Source organism: Lissotriton vulgaris, chromosome 3_1 (genome assembly GCF_964263255.1).
Source record: "Lissotriton vulgaris chromosome 3_1, aLisVul1.2, whole genome shotgun sequence".
Classification (NCBI taxonomy): Eukaryota; Metazoa; Chordata; class Amphibia; order Caudata; family Salamandridae; genus Lissotriton; species Lissotriton vulgaris.
Genome location: NC_141689.1, coordinates 148,597,948 through 148,622,360, shown reverse-complemented (window position 1 = coordinate 148,622,360; position 24,413 = coordinate 148,597,948). Strand labels below are relative to the sequence as shown.

Genomic DNA, 24,413 nt, shown 5'->3' with positions numbered 1-24,413 from the left:
GGATTTGAGGCTATGGAATGGAGACTACTAGACTCAGACCTCGATCAAGAATTGAGTGTATTTTTACTAGAACTATTACATTTCTCACTCTACCACAGCTACTTTACATGGAACTCAGATTACTTTTTACAAAGAACAGGAACTTCAATGGGCTTTCCTGGAGCCCCGGCGTACGCCAACACTTTCATGGCTCATTTCGAACATGAATTCAATCTTCAAGACCCGAAGTGGACGGACAACATACTGTTGTTCTTGAGATTCATTGATGATATCCTAATTTTCTGGCTAGGAAGTAAATTGGATTTGGAAGACCGGATACTAGAATTGAATGGAAGAAATCCGAAAATAAAATTTACACATAACATTCAGGAGGAATGCATCAAATTTCTGGACGTAGAAATTTGCAAAACACGTGAAGGAATCTCCACCACAGTATTCTGCAAACCGACAGATGTCAACAATGCTCTGCATTATGCAAGCACGCATCCCCGCACACTTAAGGATCACCTACCCACCTCACAATTCATCAGAATCAAAAGGATTTCCTCAGAACAGAGGGAGTATGAGACTCTGATTAAAGCTCAGGCAGACAGATACAAGGAACGGGGGTACCCGGTGAAAGTATTTAAGGACGCGGAGAAAAAAGTTGCGAAATTGGACAGAATAAGATTATTGAAGAAATCCGAAAAGTCAACCAATGAGCAGATAGTATTCATTATGAAACACTAGACACAATCACTGAGGATCAAACAGGTAATACGGAAACGCTGGGAGATTATAGCAAATGAACCTGACTTCGTGAATTTATTCAGAAATACCCCCATTTTTGCACACACACACGCTAAAAATATCGGAGAAATTTTGAAAAAACCACGCTCAACTGACAGTACTAATCACAGAGGCATGAGAAAATGCCAAAACTGCAGTCAATGCAGTAATGTTATTGTGAGTAAGACTTTTGGACACACCAGGACTGGCCAACAAATTAAACTTAGACACAGCGCTGACTGCAATACCACGGGGGTAATCTATGCTATACGTTGACCCTGTGCTTTGGTATATGTAGGGAGGACATCCAGGAAAATCAAAACTCGTATTATCGAACACAAAAGTACCATTCACAACAAACATTTATCATCTAGCTTAGCAACCCACTGGTTGAAGGCATCACATACCATACCGCAGTTAAGGTTCACGGTCTTAGAAGTGGTCGAAACACATGTAGGCAAAGATCACAATAATGCACTTTCACGTAGGGAAACGTTTTGGATCAAGTTTCTTGGCACCATGAACCCAGACGGTCTCAACGACCAATATGAATTATCATCTTTTTTATAAACAGTGATTAAACACAGCGAAAATGTGAGGTTGTTCAATGCATTGTGTAACTGAAATTGAATAATTTCATAGTATTCAGTGACTTGTTTTCAAGAGTTGAGAAACGTAATTTTTTCATAAGCTCAATATAAATAATCGGAAATGTACATAAAGAAATTCTACAGAATAATATGAGGTATAACGAGATAATTGAGTCCACAAGACTGTATGGATACACCCATTGTAAAGGATAAGCACACGCTTTCTGCAATCTTCCTTTTCTTTTGGTATACACATAGCGGCATTGAGGTTATCTTTCATTTTTTCTTTATTTTTTCTTTTTATTTCACACTAAAGCTTACACTATCTATACACAATAGGGGTCAATGTGGAGAAAGAAGCATTTGCATCACGACTTTTAAATAAAGTTGCGGTGGTGTTGAAGTGGAGCTTTAAATGAGCACGGCATGGCAGGACCGGATGTTGACACCGGAAAGACTTGGGAGGCCAGAGGGCAGCGAACGCAGGCTGAGCAAGGTAGGCTTGTTTGGTGTTTTTAAGTAATAGGAGTGAAATTTTGTTAAACGCGGAAGCCTGATGGCAACTAGTGATACCGTTCATTTATTGCAGAGATAATTGTTGGATTTAAGTTTAACCGGCGCAGGGCACGGCTATTTTCATTACGGAGGAGAGCGGGACAGAAATTGGGTAAGCGTAGGTTGATCTGTACCCAAGCACATATTCGATCATAATATCATTTAAGTTAGTCTGAGAGAGTTACTTCTGCTTTTCATAGAGTCTTGGATTCAAGTTAACTCGGCACAGAGAACAGCTGTCTAGTTACGATAGAAAGCGGAAAAGAGACAGGGTAAATGTAAATGTAAATGTGTGGGACTTGTAAAGCGCACTGTTGCCCGTGAGCGTCCTGGCACTGAATACCGCTGGGGAACCCGTCCTGGCTTTCCCTGTGAGATGGTCCCTTCTGGGTATCTCCAAGGTGAAACCAGGCATCCCCGGCATCTGTTGTAGAGATGAGGCAAGCCTAATGCCCAGAGTTGCCAAGTGTGTTCCCTGGTTAGCGTGGGCACCGAGGTGAGAATTATTGAGTCCGTTGACCCTGGTCCATGACCCTGCCGCATCGGGATTGAACCCTGGTCCCAGGCCGTTCTCTGCTACCGGGTCTGCTGCCTCTAACCAGTGAGCCACACCACTCCAGTAAGCGAAGGTTAATTAACATTATTTACACCGACAAGAATTTTTCGGAGAGAAAAAGCATGTAAGGGTTACGTTTGTTTCTCATAGACCCGTGAATGACACAGAGATGGGGATCAACAAACAAAACGGGACTCTGTGATCACAGGAAGCAGGTGGTAAGTCCGCTTCGGACAGAGTGCTTTGATGCTAGAGTAATTGCAATCTCCTGACCATTATAATGGGTGAAATGTAGCTAAGTGGTATTGTTTCTTGTTACAGTAAAAACGTGTTTCTGAATAATACCCCGAGGGCAAGGGGAGACTGTGAGGTTCTTTTCAAGCGAGGGTGTTTTGTATTTGTACAGGGAGGGGCATGCATGGAACTATGAGTTTGCACTACCGGTATTCACACGCTTGGGGTTAGAAAACATCCTTAAATGGTCACATTTTAAAGTGCTTACTTTGGATTGTCGATCGGGGTCGTGCAGGATGATGAATTCCATTTCTTGTTATTTTCCTTTCCATGAGTTTCTTTGCTTCTATCCATTAATGTTTTCCTGTGTGCTAATCCTATGTGAGATTGATGTGTATCGAAATTGGTTTACGCCTAACATAAATACATTTACTTTGTAGTGCCCAAGTACGGAACTGGCAAGAAAATCACCAGAAGAACAAGGAAAATTATAGTATCATTTAGTACCCCTGACGAAGGGTTCCAATGAACCCGATATGCATTGGGTTTTTTCTTGAATAAGTGATAGTTTTTGAATGTTAGCATATGTTTTGATATTTTTCACACAACTTGTTTGATGATTGTATACACGGTTTTATGTTAAAAGTGGTACTAAAACTTTCATGAATGAAACATTCGATTTTTTTGTTTACTTAAGGGATTAAGATGTTGACAATGTGTTTAAAAAAATAGGATTTACTTGATCAGAAACCTTAGGGACTTCATAGGTGGAGCACCCTGCAAACTTAGTCGCGTCTAGGTCTATACAGGGCAGTTAGAGCAAGTTCGGTCATAACTTACCACTAAGGCAATGTAATCATGCCAATCAGAAATATTTTGTGATTTGGCCCACACCCCTTAATCTCTACACTGTTAAAGATTGTGTGAAGCATTCATTCCAGACACGATTATCACAACCAGTATTCCCCAGTATGAAATGAAAGTAATTTTGGTAATGTTGTTTTCTTCCTGCATAGCACCAGACAAACCTGAGATGGAAACAAATGAAGTAAAGATCAAGAATAAAACAATCAAGTGGAAGAAACTATCTGACTGTAAAGGAGTGATTCAAGGCTACCAGGTATTATCCCTTCTTTGTGGGTTCAACTGTTATTAATTTTCTGCTTTCTTTCTTTTGTTTTGTCTTTCTGTTTCTCTCCTTTGTTCATTTCTATCTTTTACTCTCTGTCTTACATTCTTACCCTATTTTTTTCTTTTTTTACTCCTTTGGGTGCTCTTTCTTAATTTATTTTCTTATTTTTGTATTGTCACCTCAGTGTAATTTTTTTGTTGGCGCCTTTCTGGTACTAGGAGATGTAAAGGTCTAAATTAAATGTGAAAAATGCATGATAAACAGTGGCGGCCGCCACAAATAAAGGGTGGTGGGTGGGAGAGCGTGGGAGGCAGAGCACGGGAGGGGGCGTGCCGGAGATTGATGGGGTTAGAAATATTAGATTTTTTCAAATGCTTACCTTTAGCCACTGGCCAACTCCAACATTGCATTGCCTTCTCCTCTTCCTGGGTCCCAGCAGCCCCTGGGACAGACTCCGATCTAATCGGATTGGTCTGAGCGGGCTGAAAAGACACCCTGCTCAAACCAGGGGGTCTGTTGGGGTTTCTCCAGCTCGGCTGCTCAATGCAGCTGGGCTGGAGAAAACCTATGTGCGCACCTGTGTTTTGGACAGCCGCCAAACACACGTGAGCACTTAGGGAGTGGAGTGCACGTGGCACTCCTTCCACCTCCCATGCCTAGGCCCCGCCCCTCCCTACAGCACTCGCTAAGAGCCGGCAAATGCAAACGAAAACGATGCAAGAACATCATTATATTTTACATTGGCTGGCTCTGAGCCTACAGTGGGGCAAGGCTGAGCCGTTATATCGGAGGAGCCATCGCTGAAAGAAGGGCTTGTTTCTTGCAGAGTTAACTGCACTAGATTAATTAGATTAATTTTCTATGAATGCTTTGTTGAGCAGCTGAAGAAGTTAAGCGCTGATACTACTGCGGAAACATTAAAGAAGAATATAAACAACAACAAAAAACATACTACGCTCTGATAAAGAAAACTCGTTGTGAGTGCTTCACTGGGAAAATTGAAATGGCCAAAGACTCCTCAAAAGAGATGTTTGCATATTGAAATCCCTAAAGTCAGCAGACAGACTAACAGAGCCCCCTTCACATCGGAGGAACCCTGCAATAGAATTGCCGACTTCTTTGCAGAGAAAGTGACAAAGATCCATGATGCTTTCCCTAGAGAAGCACTACAGGCTACTAACCCCAAAGACACTAAATCCACAGTAGTCAAAGTTGCAACCCCAGAGGAATTTATAATGCCAAAGCCAGATTTAATAAGGAAATTAGCAAATGGAATCAAATCAGGTTCACCTAGGGACCCAGCCCGTCCCGAAATCTTATTACAAGGAGCAAAATGTATTGTACCTTTCATATCAGAACTTATCTCCTGCTCCTTCCAATCGGGAGAAGTACCCTATGAATGGAAGCAAGCTATGATCTGCCCATTAAGGAAAAAACCACAAATAGATTATGAGGTACTAGATAATTTACGCCCCATCTCGCTCCTACCTTTCTTTGCTAAATTCACAGAAAAAAAGTTAACACTCTGCTCACTAAACACAGCGATAGTAATGACCTAATACACTGCTCACAATCAGGTTTCCGTGCTGCACAGTCCACTGAAACCTCCTTGCTCCTGGCCACAGAAACTCTAAAACAACGGGCGGACGAAGGACACACAGCTGCACTGCCTGTTGGACCTCGGTGCAGCATTTGATACAGTCTCCCAAGGCCTCCTCCTACAGAGATTAGAATCTTGTGGAATCAGGGGTATGGCTCTGAGCTGGATGAAATCCTTCCTGGTGGAAAGGGGTTTCCAGGTTACACAAGACACATTCAATGCCAAGAGATCTCCCCTATTACAAGGAGTTACCCAGGGGTCAATACTGAGCCCCACATTGTTCAATCTATGTCTGTGACCCCTTGCTAATATAGCGGAAGGCCACAAAGAGTCCATTGTATCTTATGCTGACGATACTCAGTTTATCGTCACACTATCGCAAAACCCAGAACATAATGGCCATCAATTTTCCCAATGTATGGAGGAAGTAACAGCATGGATGGCAAACCACTGCTTAAAACTTAATGGCAGTAAAACAGAAGTGATGGTAATGGGAAGAGCGCCTTCTACCTGGACATCAGCTTGGTGGCTGGAAGCAATCGGGCAGCTCCCAACTCCTAAAACCAAAGTCAAGAACCTTGGAGTTTGGCTTGACCCCAACCTGACATATGAAAAGCAAATCCAAAAAATAACAGGCAAATGTTTCGGAACGCTGAAAACCCTACAGAAAGTTATTGACCTTTTACCGGTTCAAGACAGAAAAACTATAATACATGCAGTGGTCACCTCTCAGATTGACTACGGCAATGTTCTATACCTAGGTGTAGCAAAAAAAGGCTGAAGAAGCTGCAATCAGTGCAAAATGCCGCTGCCCGGCTAGTGCTGAATCTACCTAGAAGATCGTCCAACACAAAGGCCCTGGCCAAATTGCATTGGTTGCCTTTGGGCAAGAGGATCCTGTTCAAGGCAATGTGCGTCTGCCACCGTATCCTAGCAAATAAAGGCCCAAGTTATCTACAAGACATGATTACACCCTACACCCCTAATAGAAGCCTAAGATCTGAAGTAAAGTTATTGGTAATAGTACCCAGATTTAGGAAGGCCAGGCTAGGAGGCTGCTCTTTCAAATACCTGGCAGCAAAACATTGGAATTCATTACCAATGGATTTGAGGAAAGAGCCATGTGAAGCTGCCTTTAGGAAAAGGCTGAAAACTTGTTTTGTTCCCACCTATTAACCGGAATAGACCATGAAACATTACAGCTAGGGCTCTCCTACCTATCTTGTGTCATTTCTGAGTTTCTGCTCAGCGCGGGGACACACCATTGGTGTGACCCAGTGCTTTACAAATTCTGATGATGATGATGATGATACTGTTTCGGATTTAATATTTACCAATGTTAGTCTCCTCCTTTCCTATTTTTTTTTTTTTGAGTTCAAAAATAAGTTTATTGAAAGGAATACAAGGTAATAATACAAAATAGGAACATAGTATTATGAGGAAAAATCATAAGGGGAGGAGAAGGAGAAGGGAAACACAGGATGATTAAGTGAGAAAAAGAAAGAAAAACAATGCAATTTGAAATGAGCATTTCGAAACATAATGAATTAATCATGGGTATCAAGGGGTAAAAAATAGTGGGCCCGATTCACAGAATGAACTTAAGACTCAATCCTAAACTTACTACTATTTTGGTATTCACAGAATGCACTTACTACTTTTGGCATTCACAGAATGCACTTACTACTTTTGGTATTCACAGAAGTTAGGATTTTGTCTTAAGTTTGTCTTAAGACAAACTTAAGACAGACTTAAGACAGACTTAAGACAGACTTAAGACAAAATCCTAACTTCTGTGAATACCAAAAGTAGTAAGTTCATTCTGTGAATGCCAAAAGTAGTAAGTGCATTCTGTGAATACCAAAATAGTAGTAAGTTTAGGATTGAATCTTAAGTTCATTCTGTGAATCGGGCCCAAAGGGTGTAATTAATATGCAATAGAAACAAATGCAATTAGAGGTATGCAATAAAACAGTTTAGCCGAACATGAGGATATGAAAAGGGTATCAAGGGGGTTTAGGAACCTCCTGCTGAGCAGGTCGTGGACGAAAGGAGCGGGTTGTACAATTATCTAAATACAACGTAATAGGAAGTCATAACTAAGCACGTTTAGCTGCCAACTGTGCAGGAAAAACAAAAGCATTATCAAGTCTATGGTTGTGACAAACATTATACCACCAAGCTTTGAAAGTGATACTGGACGTAGACTTCCAGTTGATAGTAATTTGTTGAAATGCAACTGCCAATAATAAGTCAACAATGCGAACATTGAGATCATTCTGGTCCCAACAAGGGGAGAGGCTTCCCAGAAAGATTTGAGCATGAGAAAATGGAATACTAGTGGAAAAAATTACATTAATTTGAGCCCAAACTTGTAACCAGAAGGCATGTACCTCCTTGCAAAGGAACAACATGTGAAACAAAGTAGCATTAGGGGAAGAGCATGACCAACATGTATCTGGTGTGGTAGGGAAGCGTTTGTGAAGGGTGGAAGGAGTGTGTAGTAAGCGATTATAAATAAAAAATATAGATTGCGTTAGAGAAGCAGCTCTGGAAGTTTTACGAATCTTCATCCAAATCTTATCCCAAAAAGAAGGTGGCCAAGACAAGGAAAGATCACTCTCCCAATGCTCCTCCACTTTGCTTTTGAGTCTGGGAAGAGTGTGTGTATGAAAGTGTTTATATAGGACAGAAGCTTTTGGAAGTGTTAGTAATGTGGAATGAAGTTGAGTAATAGGATCAGGGGTAGATGTAGAGGGATGGGATTCGGGAAGTTTATTATAGGCCTCCATAACTGATGCTTTGAGGAGGAGATATTGGGGAGCAGAAGAAAGGGGTAAATCAAAGGTGGTGCGAAGAGTGTGGAAAGGCAAGAAAGTGGACTGTGAAAACAATTGTGAGATCCAAATCAGACCTTTGGCTCTCCAAGACTTCCAAAGAATAGGCTTACCTCGGAGTAAAAGGTATTTATTGTGCCAAATAGTGGAGGAGAGGAAATCAGTAACACAAACAGGAGGAGGAGGATGAGAGGAGAGGAGGAGTTTGAGAGTAAATTTATGTATAGGAGTAAGAATTGAGGAGGGTTTGCGGGAAAAGGAGATACATTCAGCAAAAGAGAAAGGTGAGAGAAAAAGACGCTCCACCTTAGTCCACAAAGGGCAAGGAGAATGAGGATCTTGTAGCCAAAAGGAGGATTGACGTAGCAAAAAAGCTCTATGATAGACCAAGAAATTCGGAAAGTTAACACCACCTTCGGAAGCAGGGCGAGTGAGTCTGGCAAGGGACATTCTGGGTTTATTCTTATGCCATAAAAAGGAAGATAAAACTGAATTAATTTTTTTTATAAACTTAGCTGGAATAGCGATGGGAATATTGGAGAGAGTATAGAGAACAACAGGGGAGAGCATCATTTTGATAGTGTCTAAGCGACCCCACCAAGACAGGTAAAGAGGGTGCCACTTAGCCGTAAGGTCAGACAGTGTTTGGATGCACTTGGTTAGACAAAGTGAAGCGGTGTCAGGGATGGAGGGGGTAATATGTAATCCTAAATATTTAATATGAGAGGAACTCCAGGTGAAATTGGAGGCGCTAAAGTCACTTTTAAAAGTGAACTTTGTCAGAGGTAGAATTTCGCATTTATCATGGTTAAGTTTATAACCAGAAATTGAGGAATAATGCTGTACTTCTGCTAAAAAAGCGGGGATGGAAACAGTAGGGTTCGAGATAAAAAGTAAAATGTCGTCTGCATACGCAGCGAGTTTTATGGAAAGATCCTTAGTCTGAAAGCCATGAATAGCCGGATTTTGACGTAGTCTGGACAAAAAGGGTTCTAGGGCCAGGTTAAATAGAAAAGGTGAAAGAGGGCATCCTTGACGAACACCTCTACCAAGATCAAAATAAGGAGAAATTTGGCCATTAGCAAAAACTGCAGCTCGTGGATGGGAGTATAATAACGAAATTAGGGAAATAAATTTAGGGCCAAACCCAAACCAATTAAGAGTGTGAAAGAGGTAGGACCATTCTACCCTGTCAAACGCTTTTTCAGCGTCCAAGGCTATAGCAGCGAGGGGGTATTGGAGATGTGAAGATTTTGTTAAGATGTTAAATAAGAGTCTTGTGTTATCAGTGATGTAACGTCCTTTAACAAAGCCTGATTGTTCATCTCCTAGAAGGTCAGGAAGTAAATGGTCTAATCTAATCGCTAATGATTTAGCAAAAATGTTGTAATCTATATTAACAAGGGAGATGGGTCTGTAGTTTTTACAATACTGGACATCTTTCCCGGGTTTAGGAATTAAACAAATGTGTGCATCCGAGAAAGTGCCAGAGGAAGAACCAAATTCAGCAAAAGAGTGGAGAAGGGAATGGAGTTTTGGGATGAGTAATTTTGAAAAGTGGAGATAAAACTCAACAGTAAAACCATCAGGGCCAGGAGCCTTGTTGAGTTTTAAACGTTGAAGGGCAGCAAGCAATTCTTTTTGTGAAATGTCAGATTCTAAGGAAGAAAGGTCAAGAGGGAAAGAAGTAGGGGTTTGAATGGTAGAGAAAAAGTGAGCAAGAGATTGAGGAGAAGATTGGGTGTCTGAAGTGTATAAGGTCTCATAGAAATGAGAGAAAGTAGCAAGAATGTCAGCATCCTTATGTTGTAAGCGTGCATCATCATCATAAATTGATTCAATATTTACTTTATTATGCTTTTCCTTTAAGTAGTTAGCAAGAATCTTTCCAGCTTTGTTCTTACCACCATAAAATTTGGCACTGGATTTAAGCAAATATAAAGAAGCGTCTTCAGTAGACTTTTCATTAAATTTGATTTTGGCAGCGACTATAGATGTCAAACTATCTGATGAATGTGAAGTGAAATAGGCGTGTTCCAATCTCTTAATGTCATGGAGGAGGTTTTTGGTAAATTGGCGAGCAGTTTTTCGTTTTTTGGCGACAAAATTAATAATGAAGTTGCGTGCAGCTGCTTTAAAAGTATCCCAGAGAGTATGTTTTGAAATAGGCGGGATATCATTAAAAAGAAAAAATTCATCAAAAAAGGTAGAAAAGGAAGTGGAAAACTTGGGATCTAGAAGGAGGGCATTGTTAAAACGCCACCGTTAGGACCATCAATTTTGGGCAAAACCTCAAGACTGACTACTACAGGGGCATGGTCAGAAAGCAAAATCGGACCAATTTCTGCCGCCTGGAGCGTTTGAGTAAGTGCGTGGGATACAAAAATATAATCAAGTCGTGATTGGGAACGGTGATGGGATGAATAAAAAGTAAACTCTTGCAAAGTCGGGTTACATAGACGCCAGGAGTCAACAAGCTTATGCTGCGAAATGGCTTGAGCAAAGAGTTTGTGTGGTTTTGTGGGAATATAAGTGACATCAGACCTCCTGTCCAGAAAAGGATCAAGAGGGTGATCACAGTCTCCTGCAAGGATGAAATTGTCATCCATGAATTGGGTAATGCGGGGAGAAAATTCAGCCCAAAAAAGGGGTTCACCGTTTGTGGGACCATAAACATTAAGGAGGGAGATTGGAACACCTCTAAGCGATAGTCTGAAATGGTTCCATCTACCATTAGTGTCTGAGTCTTGAGAGATGACTGTGAGAGGGAGCGACCTGCGACATAAAATAGCAACACCATTACGTTTACCATCACCCTGAGAGTAAAAGACTTCACCCACCCAACCTCTCTTAAGTTTCTCAGATTCTATGTCTGAAAGGTGAGTTTCTTGGAGAAACACAATGTCAATATTTAATTTGGCTAGGTGAGATAAAATGCGCTGTCGTTTAATTGGGGAATTAATACCCTTAACATTCCAGGAAACTATATTCAAAGACATAGTTTACACAATAAAGCCATAAATTGGTAACCCAAGTAATTCAAAATAGAAGAAATAAAAAAGATGAAATCAGAGGAAGAGAAAAAAATAGTCAGAAGTGTAAGAAGAGAACGAAGAGTGAAGTGAACAAGTAGAAAGCAATGTGCAAGGAAAAGAAACGCATAAGTAGGAAAAAGACCCAAAATTAAAAAGTAGAAAGTAGAGAAAAGAAAAGCTATGTAGAAGAATGGATAGAAGAGTAAAGAGTAGAAGTTTTTGAAACTGAGGAAAAGGGAAATATAACCTGAAAGAAGAGAATCATCATCATTATGCAAAAAAGGAAATCGATTGATAAAGGAAGGGGAAGAGGACATGAACAAAAAACAAAGAAGGTGCAAAAAACATGAGGGAAACATACCTACGAAGGAGAAATACGAGAAGAAGTTGAGGGGGGAAGGGGCCAGGTAGGCAAGGCAACACAACTGAGGTCAGCCGGGCAGGGAACCGGGAAGACAGCATCAGACAACGAAGGGTTCCTGTGGAAACAAAGATGGGGAAAAATAAGAAGGTGATACAAAAAACTATTGCCTATAAAAGGACCATGGAACACATCTTGGAGGAGAACATCACAAGAGTAAAAACATTGAAACAGGCAAGAAATTTCAAAAGGGAGTAACCAGGACGACAGAACGTAAGACTAGCACCTAAGCTAGCTAATGCAGATGTAAGTCAACCAGAAGCGTGAAGCAAACAGCAACACTGCAATGCAAAAGACGGAACATTCAGACAAGCGAAGGAAAAAAGATAACATCAAAAGGGAAAATGCAAGCAAAGAAAGAACGAGAACATTACTAAGATGTGCAATGTAAAAAGTCAACCAGGGGAAGAGGATGAAGGACCAGAGGCATCCATGGCAGAGGTATGGTGTGCATTGATGAAGCTTTGCAGTCTCACTGGGTCTTCATAAGTGGTAGTTTTGTTATTATAGGTGACTTTGAACAGACAAGGATGGTGTAAACCATACCGAGCACCCATAGAGCGAAGGACCTCTCTCATGCTTAGGAAAGCTTTCCTACGATTAGCAGTTGCTTTGGCATAATCCTGAGCGAAGAATAGCGGAGAATCCGACCATGACAATTTAGGAAGAGCCTTGGCAGCTGCTAGAACCTTCAAGAGATGGGTGTACTCCAAGAAATAAAGAATTACGCCTCTTGGTCTTTGTGACATGGAGAGGGACGTAGGCAAACGACCCAGACGGTGCGCACGTTGGATGTTGAGAGATGTATCCTCTGGCAGGTGAAGCAATTTAGGAAGGAAGGATTTAAAGAAAGCAGGCGGATCAGACCCTTCAAGACCCTCCACCAGGCCGTAGATGCGAAGATTGTTACGTATGCCTCTATTTTCCAACTCCTCCACCTGCTTCTGAAGAACGCCCACCTGCGAAGACAAATGTGTAACTGCAGCTTGAGATTCTTGGAAAGATGCGACAGATTGCTCCACCGAAGAGACCCTTGTTTCAATTTGGAACCAATTGTCTGTTAGAACCTGAAGTTTGGCATTAGTCTCCTCCATGAAAGGGCGCAACAACCCAATTTCCTCGAGAAAAGGACGGAATGATCGGATTTCCTCCAATAAGAGCTCCATAGATACAGGTGTCGATGGCTTAGGCGGTGAAGGAGGGTCTTTTTTCAGTCTTTTAACAGTTGTTTTTCCTGATGGTGGCTGAGAGGACGGATCCATGACCGTCTCCGAGCTAGATGTTGCAAGAGAGTCTTCTAACTGAGAAAGAGCTGAAAAAACTTTAGAGTTCTTAACAAAAGCCACCCTTGTGGTCGCTTTGGAGGAGAATCGTGACATGTGTTTTTGTCGTCCCATATAAAGAAGTTGAGAAACGGGCAGGAAATGCAATGTAACAGCACTGGACAGCAAAAGGAGAAAGACACTTTGTATAACGAATATAGTCACTTGTAGGCAGGTCCAGTAATGAGGCGTTGGGCGTGAGTAATATAAGGGAAGGGTTGAAGCATGAACAGCCAGTATGTAGATTAAGGAGAGAAGTCAACCAAGTCAATACTGTAAACAGAGAGGATACATATTGTTAGGGCACATTTGCGCAATCAGTTGTAGTATAGAAGAAGTTCAAAAGTAGAATTGACATCCAAGAGGCAAATTGGATAAAGGTGTAAAATCCGCTGAAGTGAAAAGAACATCCAAACAGCAAAGCCTGCAGTGAGTAATTGTCATAAAATCGTCAATAAAATGAAAAGGAGCCAGGAAGGAAGCCAGTATAGTATTGAGGTATTTCTCATAAAAATGCAGCGACTGGTAGGAACAGCAAGTGACCTCTTCTACTCTGCAGTGAAATGATTATTCATGTTAATGAAATCCGTCCAAAAGGTGACCAGAGGACATTATGTTGTGCCAAGTAAAGCCATGAGGCGCAGGAAGTACGAAGTAAACATATCAATATGCAGGCAGAAGTACTTCGAAGTGCACAAAATGGCGGGTGCGCTGTGTGAAAAAATATTCAACCACAGATACACATCGCCTCTGGATCAGCACAGCAAGCCTCGACCTCCTGGAGGTTACAGAAGCGATTCAAGAATTCGGCGATTTGCAGGTGAAGAAAAAGAAAGTTAAACGCACTCGCCTTTAAGAGAGAGACGCTCTGTGTCGGGACCCACAAGATGGCGGTCGCGAGCACCGGAGCGCCCTCAGGAGCAGAGCAGCGTTTTCCTCCGTCTTCCGTATGGACAGAAGTGTCTCAGGAGTCGTGAAGCATAGCGGAGGTGTTCCGGCGGCAGGACCAGACCTCCAACACAGGAACTGTGGGCAATAAGAGGTGAGTCTCCCGGTGCCACAGCGGAGCTTCACTCAGGCGCCGCCATCACCCACGGCGCCAAGCCACCCTCCTTTCCTATTTTAATTACTATTTTTCAGGTAAAATACTCACTTTGAGACGGATTATGACTGTTCTAACTGTAGTCACAGTGCACACCTTCACGCTGCATAACACACAGCACAGCTGGATATGCTGATGGTGCTGTATCATGTGTAGTTGCCTCAGTTTGGTTCTTTGTTGGTACAAATAATAGACTTCCGTTTTTTCCAGGGATATGAATTATTATTCAGCTTTGTTTAACATATTGGTAAACGAACAACATTTAAATTTTATGTATCAGTTTTATTCCTCTTTTGTGGTTGCCTCTATGCATTTCATTTAGCAAATACCCCTCAGTAGTTGGATGTACTGACTAGAAAAGTAATTAAATGCATTCTACTTGCAGCGATAATGGCACTCCACTCGTCACATAATCACACACAAAAAGGGAGGATAAGCGACCCGTCTGCTGTGCAAACAAAGACACATCTGATCTAGGTTTTAGTTCTTCTGCAGCAGGTGGGCCTGCTTTGGACCACATTTTTTCCCCGGAGTTTTATATTGCGCAAACTTTACCCATAGGTATCGGTAATCAAAGCGCTTTACACGAGCACCAGGTGCGTGACATGAAGACACATTAATTTTTGTTAGGCACGGGGAGATTGTGATTTGCCCAGATCCACAGGACGTTGCATGTCCCTGCCGAGACTAGAACCTGGTGTACCATCTCCAAGGTCGACCGCCCTAGCCGTCAGGCCAGCTCCTCTCCCCAGCAGAAATGGTGTAAATGTATTAATGGCTGAACACCAATGGACTTAGACGCTTCCTGTTTAGCTCCGCCATCGACCACCCTGCTTTTGCCATATTCTACTGATCGCTGGTAAGTTTTTCCCAAAAGCTCTATCCTGGTGCCCAGATAGGCCATGGTGGCAGGTTTTATTTGTAAGTTCAGCGGATCCAATATGAATTTTTCAATATTTCCCCTATTTACAAGTAATATGCACACACTGCCCATTTTCTACCACACTCTCGCTTGCAGCAACACAGAAGCTTTTGTGACCCCAAAAGAAAAAGAGAACTTAGACACACCTTTAGTCACATCATGTTTTTTATCCCCAACCACCAAAACAAATCCTGGATCCTTGCTCTTCTCCTGGTATCAAAATAAACTTTCTCCATTTCTTGTTTTTGTCTATACTCTAGAACACAATGCATCTTTATTGATAATAGAATGTGTAAAATCTATGTCTGACCCACAAGAACCTTCAATCATTCGGGAATTACTTTGGTTTTGGGTTTTGTGTTTATTAATTTGAAAGGTGAAACACCTGTTACAGAGTGTGAGAGGTGATTTAGGTCAATTTTTTTGTTTAAGATGACTATTAACATCAAGACCAGCAGGCAAAGCAGTCTAAATACTCTTCTTCAAAAAACGATTATAGCTTTCTACAAGACTGTTTGAGGATGGACTGTAAAATCCATAAAAAATTATTATAGCTTCCACAAGACTGTTTAAGGATAGACTGTAAACTCCATAAATCTGTATTTGTAAAGCGTGAACTACTCACCCTTACGGGTCTCAAGGTGCTGGGGGCCTTAGTGGAAATTAAATGAGCTATTACTTAAAGTCACATGATTCTGAGCTGAGCTGCCGCCGGAACTGGGGAACAAACCGTGAACCTTTTTCTCTGAAGTCAACTACCCTGGCCGCTACACCACACCTCACCTCTCCAAGGTTATTGTAGAACACATGAATTACTAAAAAATGTATTACGTCATTGGGTGTAAAATGAATACCATTATCTGTGACAATTTGTTTGAGAAAACCTCCAATCAAAATGTATACGTTCCAAAAATGTGATAACCTTCTTCATATTAGCAGAGTCCACAAAAGAAAAATACAGCCATTTGAAAAAGTAGTAAAAAAGAACAATTCAGTACCTGATATCAAAAGGATGTAAATGAAGCGCACCTGAAAAATCTAATGCAAGTTTTTCCCAAAGACCATCAGGGGGTGGGACTGGAAATATTGATTTCTCATGAGTTTTCAGGTGGTTGACCGAAACGAAAGCTTCTCAACCATGATGCTACACACTTGGCATCCATAGATGCTCACTAGTAATAATGTTGTGGTTCCTTATATGTAGCTGAGATACCCAAATGCCCTTCATGTACAAATTTATCGTGGCCAGCATGTAATCCTGTTCGGGTTCTAAATAGCTCATGCCTCAAAATAATTACCATCCTTTATATATGTAATCACCTGTTATAACACATAGGGGTCGGGGATTTATTATCGACTATGTCTCTCGAAAGAAAGGGCTTTATTATCGACTACGTCTCTCGAAAGAAAAAGAAAGCCCTTTCTCATTCCCTAACGCTTCTCAAACAAATTAAAGCTCTTGAACACACATTTTTTACCAATTCTTCTCTTGATACTTTACCTCTTCTCATTCAAACTAAGATGCAGTACAATAAGCTCTCTTGGGATTCGGCTAGCAACACCCTCCTCAAATTTAATTTTAAGATGTATGGCGGTCGTAACAAAGCTGGAAAATCTTTAACTAACTATCTTAAGATTAAGAAACAGATGTCTAAAATTGCAGATATTACTGATACTTCGGGCAATTTACGCTATTCTGATTTCTCCATACCTGATTGCTTTTCTAAATATTACTCCTCTTTATATATACCAGAGACCTCTCCCTCATCTGATCAACTCGATTCCTTTTTTCAATCCATCCCCAAATCCACTTATACCAGGTCCGGACGGTTTCACGATTCGTTTCCTCATACACTTTAAAAGTCTTCTGGTTATTCACTTGATGTCATTGATTGATTTGTTTTTGACCGCTGGTTCTTCACAAGGTACCTTTACACAAGCAATGCTTTGTCTTATCCCAAAAAAGGATAAAGATCCCACCCAATGTAAGAACGACAGACCAATTTCCCTTATTAATACCGATTGCAACATTTATGCCAAGCTTCTTGCCCTTCGCATTAATAAGGTTATACCTGATTTAGTTAACATATACCAATCAGGTTTTGTAAAAGGTCGTTCCATCACAGACTACTAGCGTACCCTTCTTAATATTATACATCTTTCTACAAAATCTGACTCTCCCCTTGCAGCAGGCACTCTTGATGCTGAAAAAGCTTTTGACCGGGTAAGTTGGGATTTCATTTTTGGCTCTTTGCGTTGGCACGGCTTCAGCCCCACTATTATTAATCTTATCAAAATACTATATTCAGCTCCAACCACCTCCGTCTGGGTTAATGGTTGTCAATCCAATTATTTCCCTCTTCTCCGCGGCACTAGACAGGGTTGTCTTCTTTCTCCCCTTCTCTTCATTCTAGCCCTCGAGCCTTTCCTGGAAAACATTAGACGCTCCAAATGCTACACCGGTTTTATTTTTCATGACGTTGAGATTAAGTTCACCACTTACGCTGATTATATTCTTCTTTTTATTTCTAATCCATCTGTTACCTTACCTGAATTCTTTTCCTTGTTATCTTCATATTCCACTGTCTCAGGCTATAAATTGAATGTCGACAAATCTGAAATTCTACCCCTCAACAAATTCTGCCTCCCTTCCATGTTTACTAATTCTGGTTTTACATGGTCCCCCTCTCACATCAAATGTCTTGGTGTTCTTTATTGTAATAATCTTAGGGATCTGGTCAAAATTAATCTTGCTGAAATTTGCAAAAAAACCTCGGCCCTAATTGGCAGGTGGTCTCCTCTCTTCCTTTCTTGATGGGGTAGGTTAGCCACAATTAAAATGAAATTTCTCCCAATCATTAATTTTTACCTCTCCATGCTCCCTATCACTCTTCCCAACACTTTCTTTTGCACCATCTATACTATTCTCACCAAGTTTTTGTGGAACATTCGTAAATCTAGAGTGTTCCTAAGGACTCTGGGGGAGTCAACTTCCCAAATCTTAAACTGTACCATTCAACTTTTTCTTCGAAGCAAATTTGGACTTTCCTTTCAGATTCAACCTCCTCTTCCTGCACCGCATGGAGCTCTTTGGAACAGGCCCAATGTTCTCCCTTTTCTCTTCTTTCTGCCATTTTGTTTACCCTGCCTCCAAAACATATTTCGTTCCCCACCCTTGCTCATTCCAAAAAACGTATTCTTTCCTCGTTGCGCGCCCATCCTTCGCTTAACTCAGGCTCCACAAATGCCCCCCTCTGGTATAATAAACATTTTTTAATTAATAATCGCGCTTTGTTTTGGAAGGAGTGGATTGATAAAGGCATCCATACCCCTCAACCGTTGATGAAAGATGGCACTTTTATGCATCTCTCTGCCCTCCAATCCCCTTTTCACATTTCATGAAGACATGCCTCTCAGTACACTACACTTAAAGATGTCCTCACCAAATATTACACCCCTTTGCATTCCAACCCCACTACCACTTCTGAACTTTCAGCACCTTCCCCAACCCATCTTGATTTCTCAACCCAATATAAGGCCGCAATCATCTATAAATTATTATCTCATTCCCACGCACCCAGAATGAAATCCCCCCTGGAATTACAATGGGAGAACGATTTGAGCACCAATCTTTCTATCCACACCTGGGAATTGCTTTGGTCCAGAATTTACACCACTTCCCGTTCTGCTAGCACAACTCAAACTCTATACTACTTTTATAACAGAATATTTCTGACTCCTTGTGATCTACACCGTTTTCACTTGCTAGATTTCCCTAAATGTTGGTCATGCTAAAGCAGATTTTTTACACATATTCTTCTTTTGTCCCTCGATTCCTTTTGGAATACTATTTGGAATAAGCTTAACGATATTCTCCAATTGAAGATCCCTTTTCATGTTAACCATGTATTCCTGGGTAATCTCTCTCCAGTTTTCGCCACCCACAAGGATGTTGGCCCTTTCATTAACCTTTTCTTAGCAATTTCCATCCAGATCATTACAACTAATTGGAAGGACTCCTCTAAAATCTCTTACCAAGCATGGTGGAACTTATTATGTCATCATCATAGGATGGATAGAGCATATGCGACCTCCTCCTCATTGCTAATTAAGAGAGACTTAATGTGGCTACCGCTCACTTCCTTCCTGTCTAGGAAATTATCCTAATTCATATTATTAATATTTATGTAAATTGTTATACTTTGATATATTCACTGTTTTTATGAGGCTCTCCCTTTCTTTCTCTCTCTCTCCTTTGTACTCATCTTTCTTCCCCTTTCTCTTTCTTCTCTCCCTCTTCTTTTCCTTCCTTCTTTGTTAAAATCTATCAAAATGCTTTGTTTTCACACTAGGTACAGTCTCTCTTTTCGATTTTAGTTTATTTGCGTATGCTTCCTTTCTTCTTAATTACCAACTTTTCCTATTTTTTCGTTAATATTATGTACTGATCTGTTTCATGGATTTACTATTTTCAATAAAGCATTTTAAACTTTAAAAAAAATAACACATAGGGGTCCATTAGGATGTCGGGCGGTGGCACCACGCGGTGGTAGTGGGGCGGAAAAACAGCTTTTCCGCCTGCGAGCAGCGGAACTCACGCCCGCCACATTAGGATAACAAAACATAGGTCATGTCCCTTCCACCGCGGAGCGCCGCGCACCGCCATCAAAGTGCGCCCACCACCGCGGCGGTGGGAGCCAATCGAGACTCTCCGCCGTGCGGAATGACGTCCGCCCGCTCAACAAATTAGGATGGCCCAAACAAGTCTACGCACAGCAGCGGAGACACCTCCCAGTCTGAGCAGGCGGAAACTCAACAGCGGAGCGAGATCGCCGAGACCCGGTCCTGAACGCCATGAACCCAGCCCTCCATATGCACCCGGTGATGTTCCTCCTACAACACTATCGTCATATGGGCCACCGCGGACTCCGCCGCAGGTACGCAACTACACAAATGCAACACACAACACGCAGGCCAACACGGGGTCCAATCACCACACAGACACCCTGCTTGGGTCACAACACATCCACAAGGGCACCCACACATCACCCACCTGACAACATGGCACCCCTCAGAATCCGGGACACACATCTTCCGCCAACCAGCATCAACGTCCCGGTCCCGGTCACGTCACCGCCGCGGTCAACACATGCGCACTATGCAGAAGGCAGTGCCACTCCAAGGCATGGGCAGGGCACAAACACCACAGGGCCACACCACCCCAAACCACACTGCAACACACCCCATCAAGTCACAGGCCATGTGCCCATCCCGTGCACTCCCATGCACACCAACAAGCACTGCAACAACAAGCACAATTTACACTCTCTGCACCACACAACACACAACCAGGGAGACTGCCACTGCAGCAGTGGCTGACAAGGAACACACAACACCAGCGCCACACACACTGAAGGCTCACAATCCTTGCCAGCACATACACACACAAACAAACACACACCCTGGGTGTAGCCACAAACACAGCACACACACAGGGATGCCTCAACAAATGCCTGCACAAGAACAACACACAAACACTACAGGAACACATACTGAACTCCAACAGAAACAGACATACCCTGTACTCCCAACTGGGGAAAAGCAATGGGAGCACAGACACAACAGAAGTACACAACATCATCACTCAGGAACAAAACACACACACAATAACACAAATCACACAAGAAGTGCTTCTGGACAAACACACACTGCCACATCAAACCGACCACGGATGCACATCAAACACCAATCAACAAACACCACAAGGCATCAGGGGATGCACATCAGGCAATGCCAAGGCCACATACACACAGCACTGCATGCTCAACAAGCAGTGTGTGCATAACAAGCACAGCAGCCACACACACACACATGAATAACACAACCACATCACACACACCACAAATTAGCAATGCACAAATACAACAGCACACCAAGGAACTGAAGCAATACCACAACCAACACCAACACATCCAACACAACAACTACACATGCACCACTCTGGGACACAAGAGCCAAGCCATCTCCACCAGAGCACTGGGCAGCACACACAGCTGAAGTGCACATGACCACTACAGAATGACTAATAGCACAGGGACAGCACATATACACCATTGTGGCAATGTCCAGAGTGGAACAACACGTATGGCCCAAGAACTGCACCACAAAGCACAAGCTCACAAATGAAGTGATGGGGAGGCACACACACATGGAAACCAAGGGGACAGCTGCCATCAAAGTGAAATACTCTGCATGTCAGTAGCATACATGTAATGGGTGTACCACACACAAATAGAGAGAGGGAAGACCCACAATGGCAATGCACAAGTGGCACACATAGAGGATGGCATAACACCCCACATACCATGCCGTACAGGAGGAGAAAAACCACCATGTACCTGCAATGCATCACAAACACAAATACAATGCCAGGAAGGAGCAGCAGGGCCACAGAGTCTACACAAACACACCCATGACACATTGAGGATCAATCAAACACAACACTGATGTGCAACTCACACACTTTGCACACTTCAAACTTACAAAAACAACAAAGAGGAGTCACACACAACTGCATGGACACACCAACACAAAGCACAGTGTACTACAAACAGCTCACACAAGTGCATACAATCTTCTACACAGGGCAAGACAAAACAAACAACAGGCATACAACTCCACATGTGTGTCTCTCACAATACAGGGGCACACATAGATCCACTACAAACTTACATCGTTCACACTGCACACCTCTGCAACACCCAAGACCACGCATCTCATGTAGGCCATGGTACCAGAACTAAGGGCCAACTCAAGATGACCATACACATATACGGCTGGGCACACATAAAGGAATCCACACACATACATCATGACATATCCCAACCTGCTTCAAAACCTTTGCACGGCATCAACATATGTTATGTTATTTGGTATTTATTAAGCGCATTATCACCTACAGGTCTCTAAGCGCTGTCAGCAAGGACACTGACAAAACACAAAACAGAAGTAACTGTATTTATTCACATATTGCACAGATGTAGCAGTAGAACAATAGTAGACAAGAGCAAGGCACAAAATGATGTACAGATGCAAGCTACTATGCACAGGTGAAACACAAACAGGAAGGTCAGTGTCCATAGCACAGGTGAGAGGCCAACACAGCAGAGCGACAGGGCCAGTGTCCATGGCAGGTGAGAGGCCAACACAGCAGAGCAACGGGCCAGTGTCCATATCAGGTGAGACAGCAAGTAAATGAGAGGCTGCACAGGGGAGAGTACACCACAGCAGAGCAACAGGGCCAGTGTCCATGGGAGGTGAGAGGCCAACACAGCAGAGCAACAGGACCAGTGTCCATGGCAGGTAAGAGTACAGCACAGCAGAGCAACAGGGCCAGTGTCAATGGCAGGTGAGAGGCCAACACAGCAGAGCAACAGGGCCGGTGTCCATGGCAGGTGAGCCAACAAGTACATGGGAGGCTGCACAAGGGAGAGTAGAGCACAGCAGAGCAACAGGGCCAGTGTCCATGGCAGGTGAGAGTACAGCTCAGCAGAGCAACAGGGCCAGTGTCCATGGCAGGTGAGAGGCCAACACAGCAGAGCAACAGGGCCAGTGTCCATGGCAGGTCAGCCAGCAAGTACATGAGAAGCTGAACACGGGAGAGTGCAGCACAGCAGAGCAACAGGGCCAGTGTCCATGGCAGGTGAGAGCACAGCACAGCAGAGCAACAGGGCCAGTGTCCATGGCAGGTGAGAGGCCAACACAGAAGAGCAACAGGGCCAGTGTCCATGGCAGGTGAGAGTACAGCACAGCAGAGCAACAGGGCCAGCAACACACCCATATACTAAACAATGTTCAGGACTAGCACACCTGTATGAGGCACAGGCGTATGAGGGGGATGTCAACTCACTCCTGGCTGTCATGCAGACTTGTATCTGGCTGTGTGTTGGGGACAGCAGGCCCACTTGACTGTGTTGACAGAACCCCAGGTTATGTGGTGCTAACAAGCTGGAGGGCTGTGTGGACCAGGTGGCATAGTGGCACATGGAGATGGAGTCATGAAGACCTCTGACACAGTGTGGGTGGGAGAGGTTGGAGGGGTGCCCTTCCACTTTTTGGGAATATGAAATGGCTTCCCTGTCTTGGGAATGATGGGAAGTGGTGATGACAGAACTGGCACACATCCCAACTGTCCCACATCAGGTGCAGATACTGGCACCACCTCTGGAGATGTTCTGGAGCCGGCGGAACGCTTGGTCTGGCTACATCTCTGGACCACCTTCACCTCTTTGCCAGGTACCCCCTACAGTGCCCTCCTTCAACTTCTTCCCAGGGCTGGTCACTACTGTGCCCTCCTTTGCCTTCTTGCCAGACTGGTCACTACAGTGCCCTCATTTGCCTTCTTGCCAGGTGAACCCCCTACAGTGCCCTCCTCCACCTGCAGCAATGGTCGTGGAATTGGCTAGATGTGGTGGGTGGATGTGTCCCTGTGCTCTTCCTAGGTGTACCCCTGATATGCAAGACCTCCTCAGTGGGCACAGACACTGGGTAGGTCTGTGTGTTTTTTCAGTGACAGGAGAGTCTATTGCTGGTGATTGCTCTGCTGCATGTGAGCCTGATGTCTGCCTGATTGCTCTTCTGGCCTTGCTCTTCCCTGACTGGCTCTTGTCTGTGCATTCTGGGGTGGACATGCTCTTCAGTGGGGATGGCGTCTGTGGGCGGTATTGTTTGGCTTGTGTCTGTTGTGTGCTCCTTGTGCTGTATCTTTTCATTGATGCAGGCAAACCGTGGTCACTGTCATCTGATATGGCCACTGACTGGGGGGTGGACAAATGCACCTGAGCTGCAATGGGAGCATGTGCCTGTTGAAGGGCTGACGTGACTGTGGATGACAACGCCTGGACTGTACGGTGTAGCCCACCCATGTCAGAGTGTATGCCCTCCATGTATGCAATCACCTGGCCCAATTTATTGTCATGGTCACTGAAGGCATTGAGCAGGGCAGTCTGGCCCACACAAAGCTGGCGCAGGAGCTCTACACTCTCTGCACTGAGTGCAGCAGGGGGGACAGGTGCAAGGGCAGCTGTGCCAGGTGTGAATGTGACTCGGCCCCTCTTAATCACACGGATACGGGCAGCCCCAGAGGAAGTGGATGGGAGACTGGGCACTGGCCGCTGGGTGGTAGATGCTGATGCAGACTCCCCATCCCCTGTGCCTGCCAATATGGATGCATACCCGCTGGCATCAGATGATGTGGTACTCTGTGTCTCAGCCACGGATTCCTCCTGCATACTTCTGTCCCCCTCAGAGGCGCTGGTGGCCTCAGTGTCACTTGCCTCC

The 24,413-nt window shown here is 43.4% G+C and overlaps 1 protein-coding gene across 1 annotated transcript in view; it reads left to right on the top strand.

Moving 5' to 3' along the window:
• LOC147726124 (receptor-type tyrosine-protein phosphatase mu-like) overlaps positions 1 to 24,413 on the top strand; it is a 1,369,719-nt gene that overhangs the window by 804,681 nt on the left and 540,625 nt on the right. Inside the window, exon 13 of the mRNA XM_086960227.1 lies at positions 3,720 to 3,823. Coding sequence (XP_086816353.1) covers positions 3,720 to 3,823 — 104 coding nt within the window. The remainder of the gene's footprint in view (positions 1 to 3,719; positions 3,824 to 24,413) is intronic.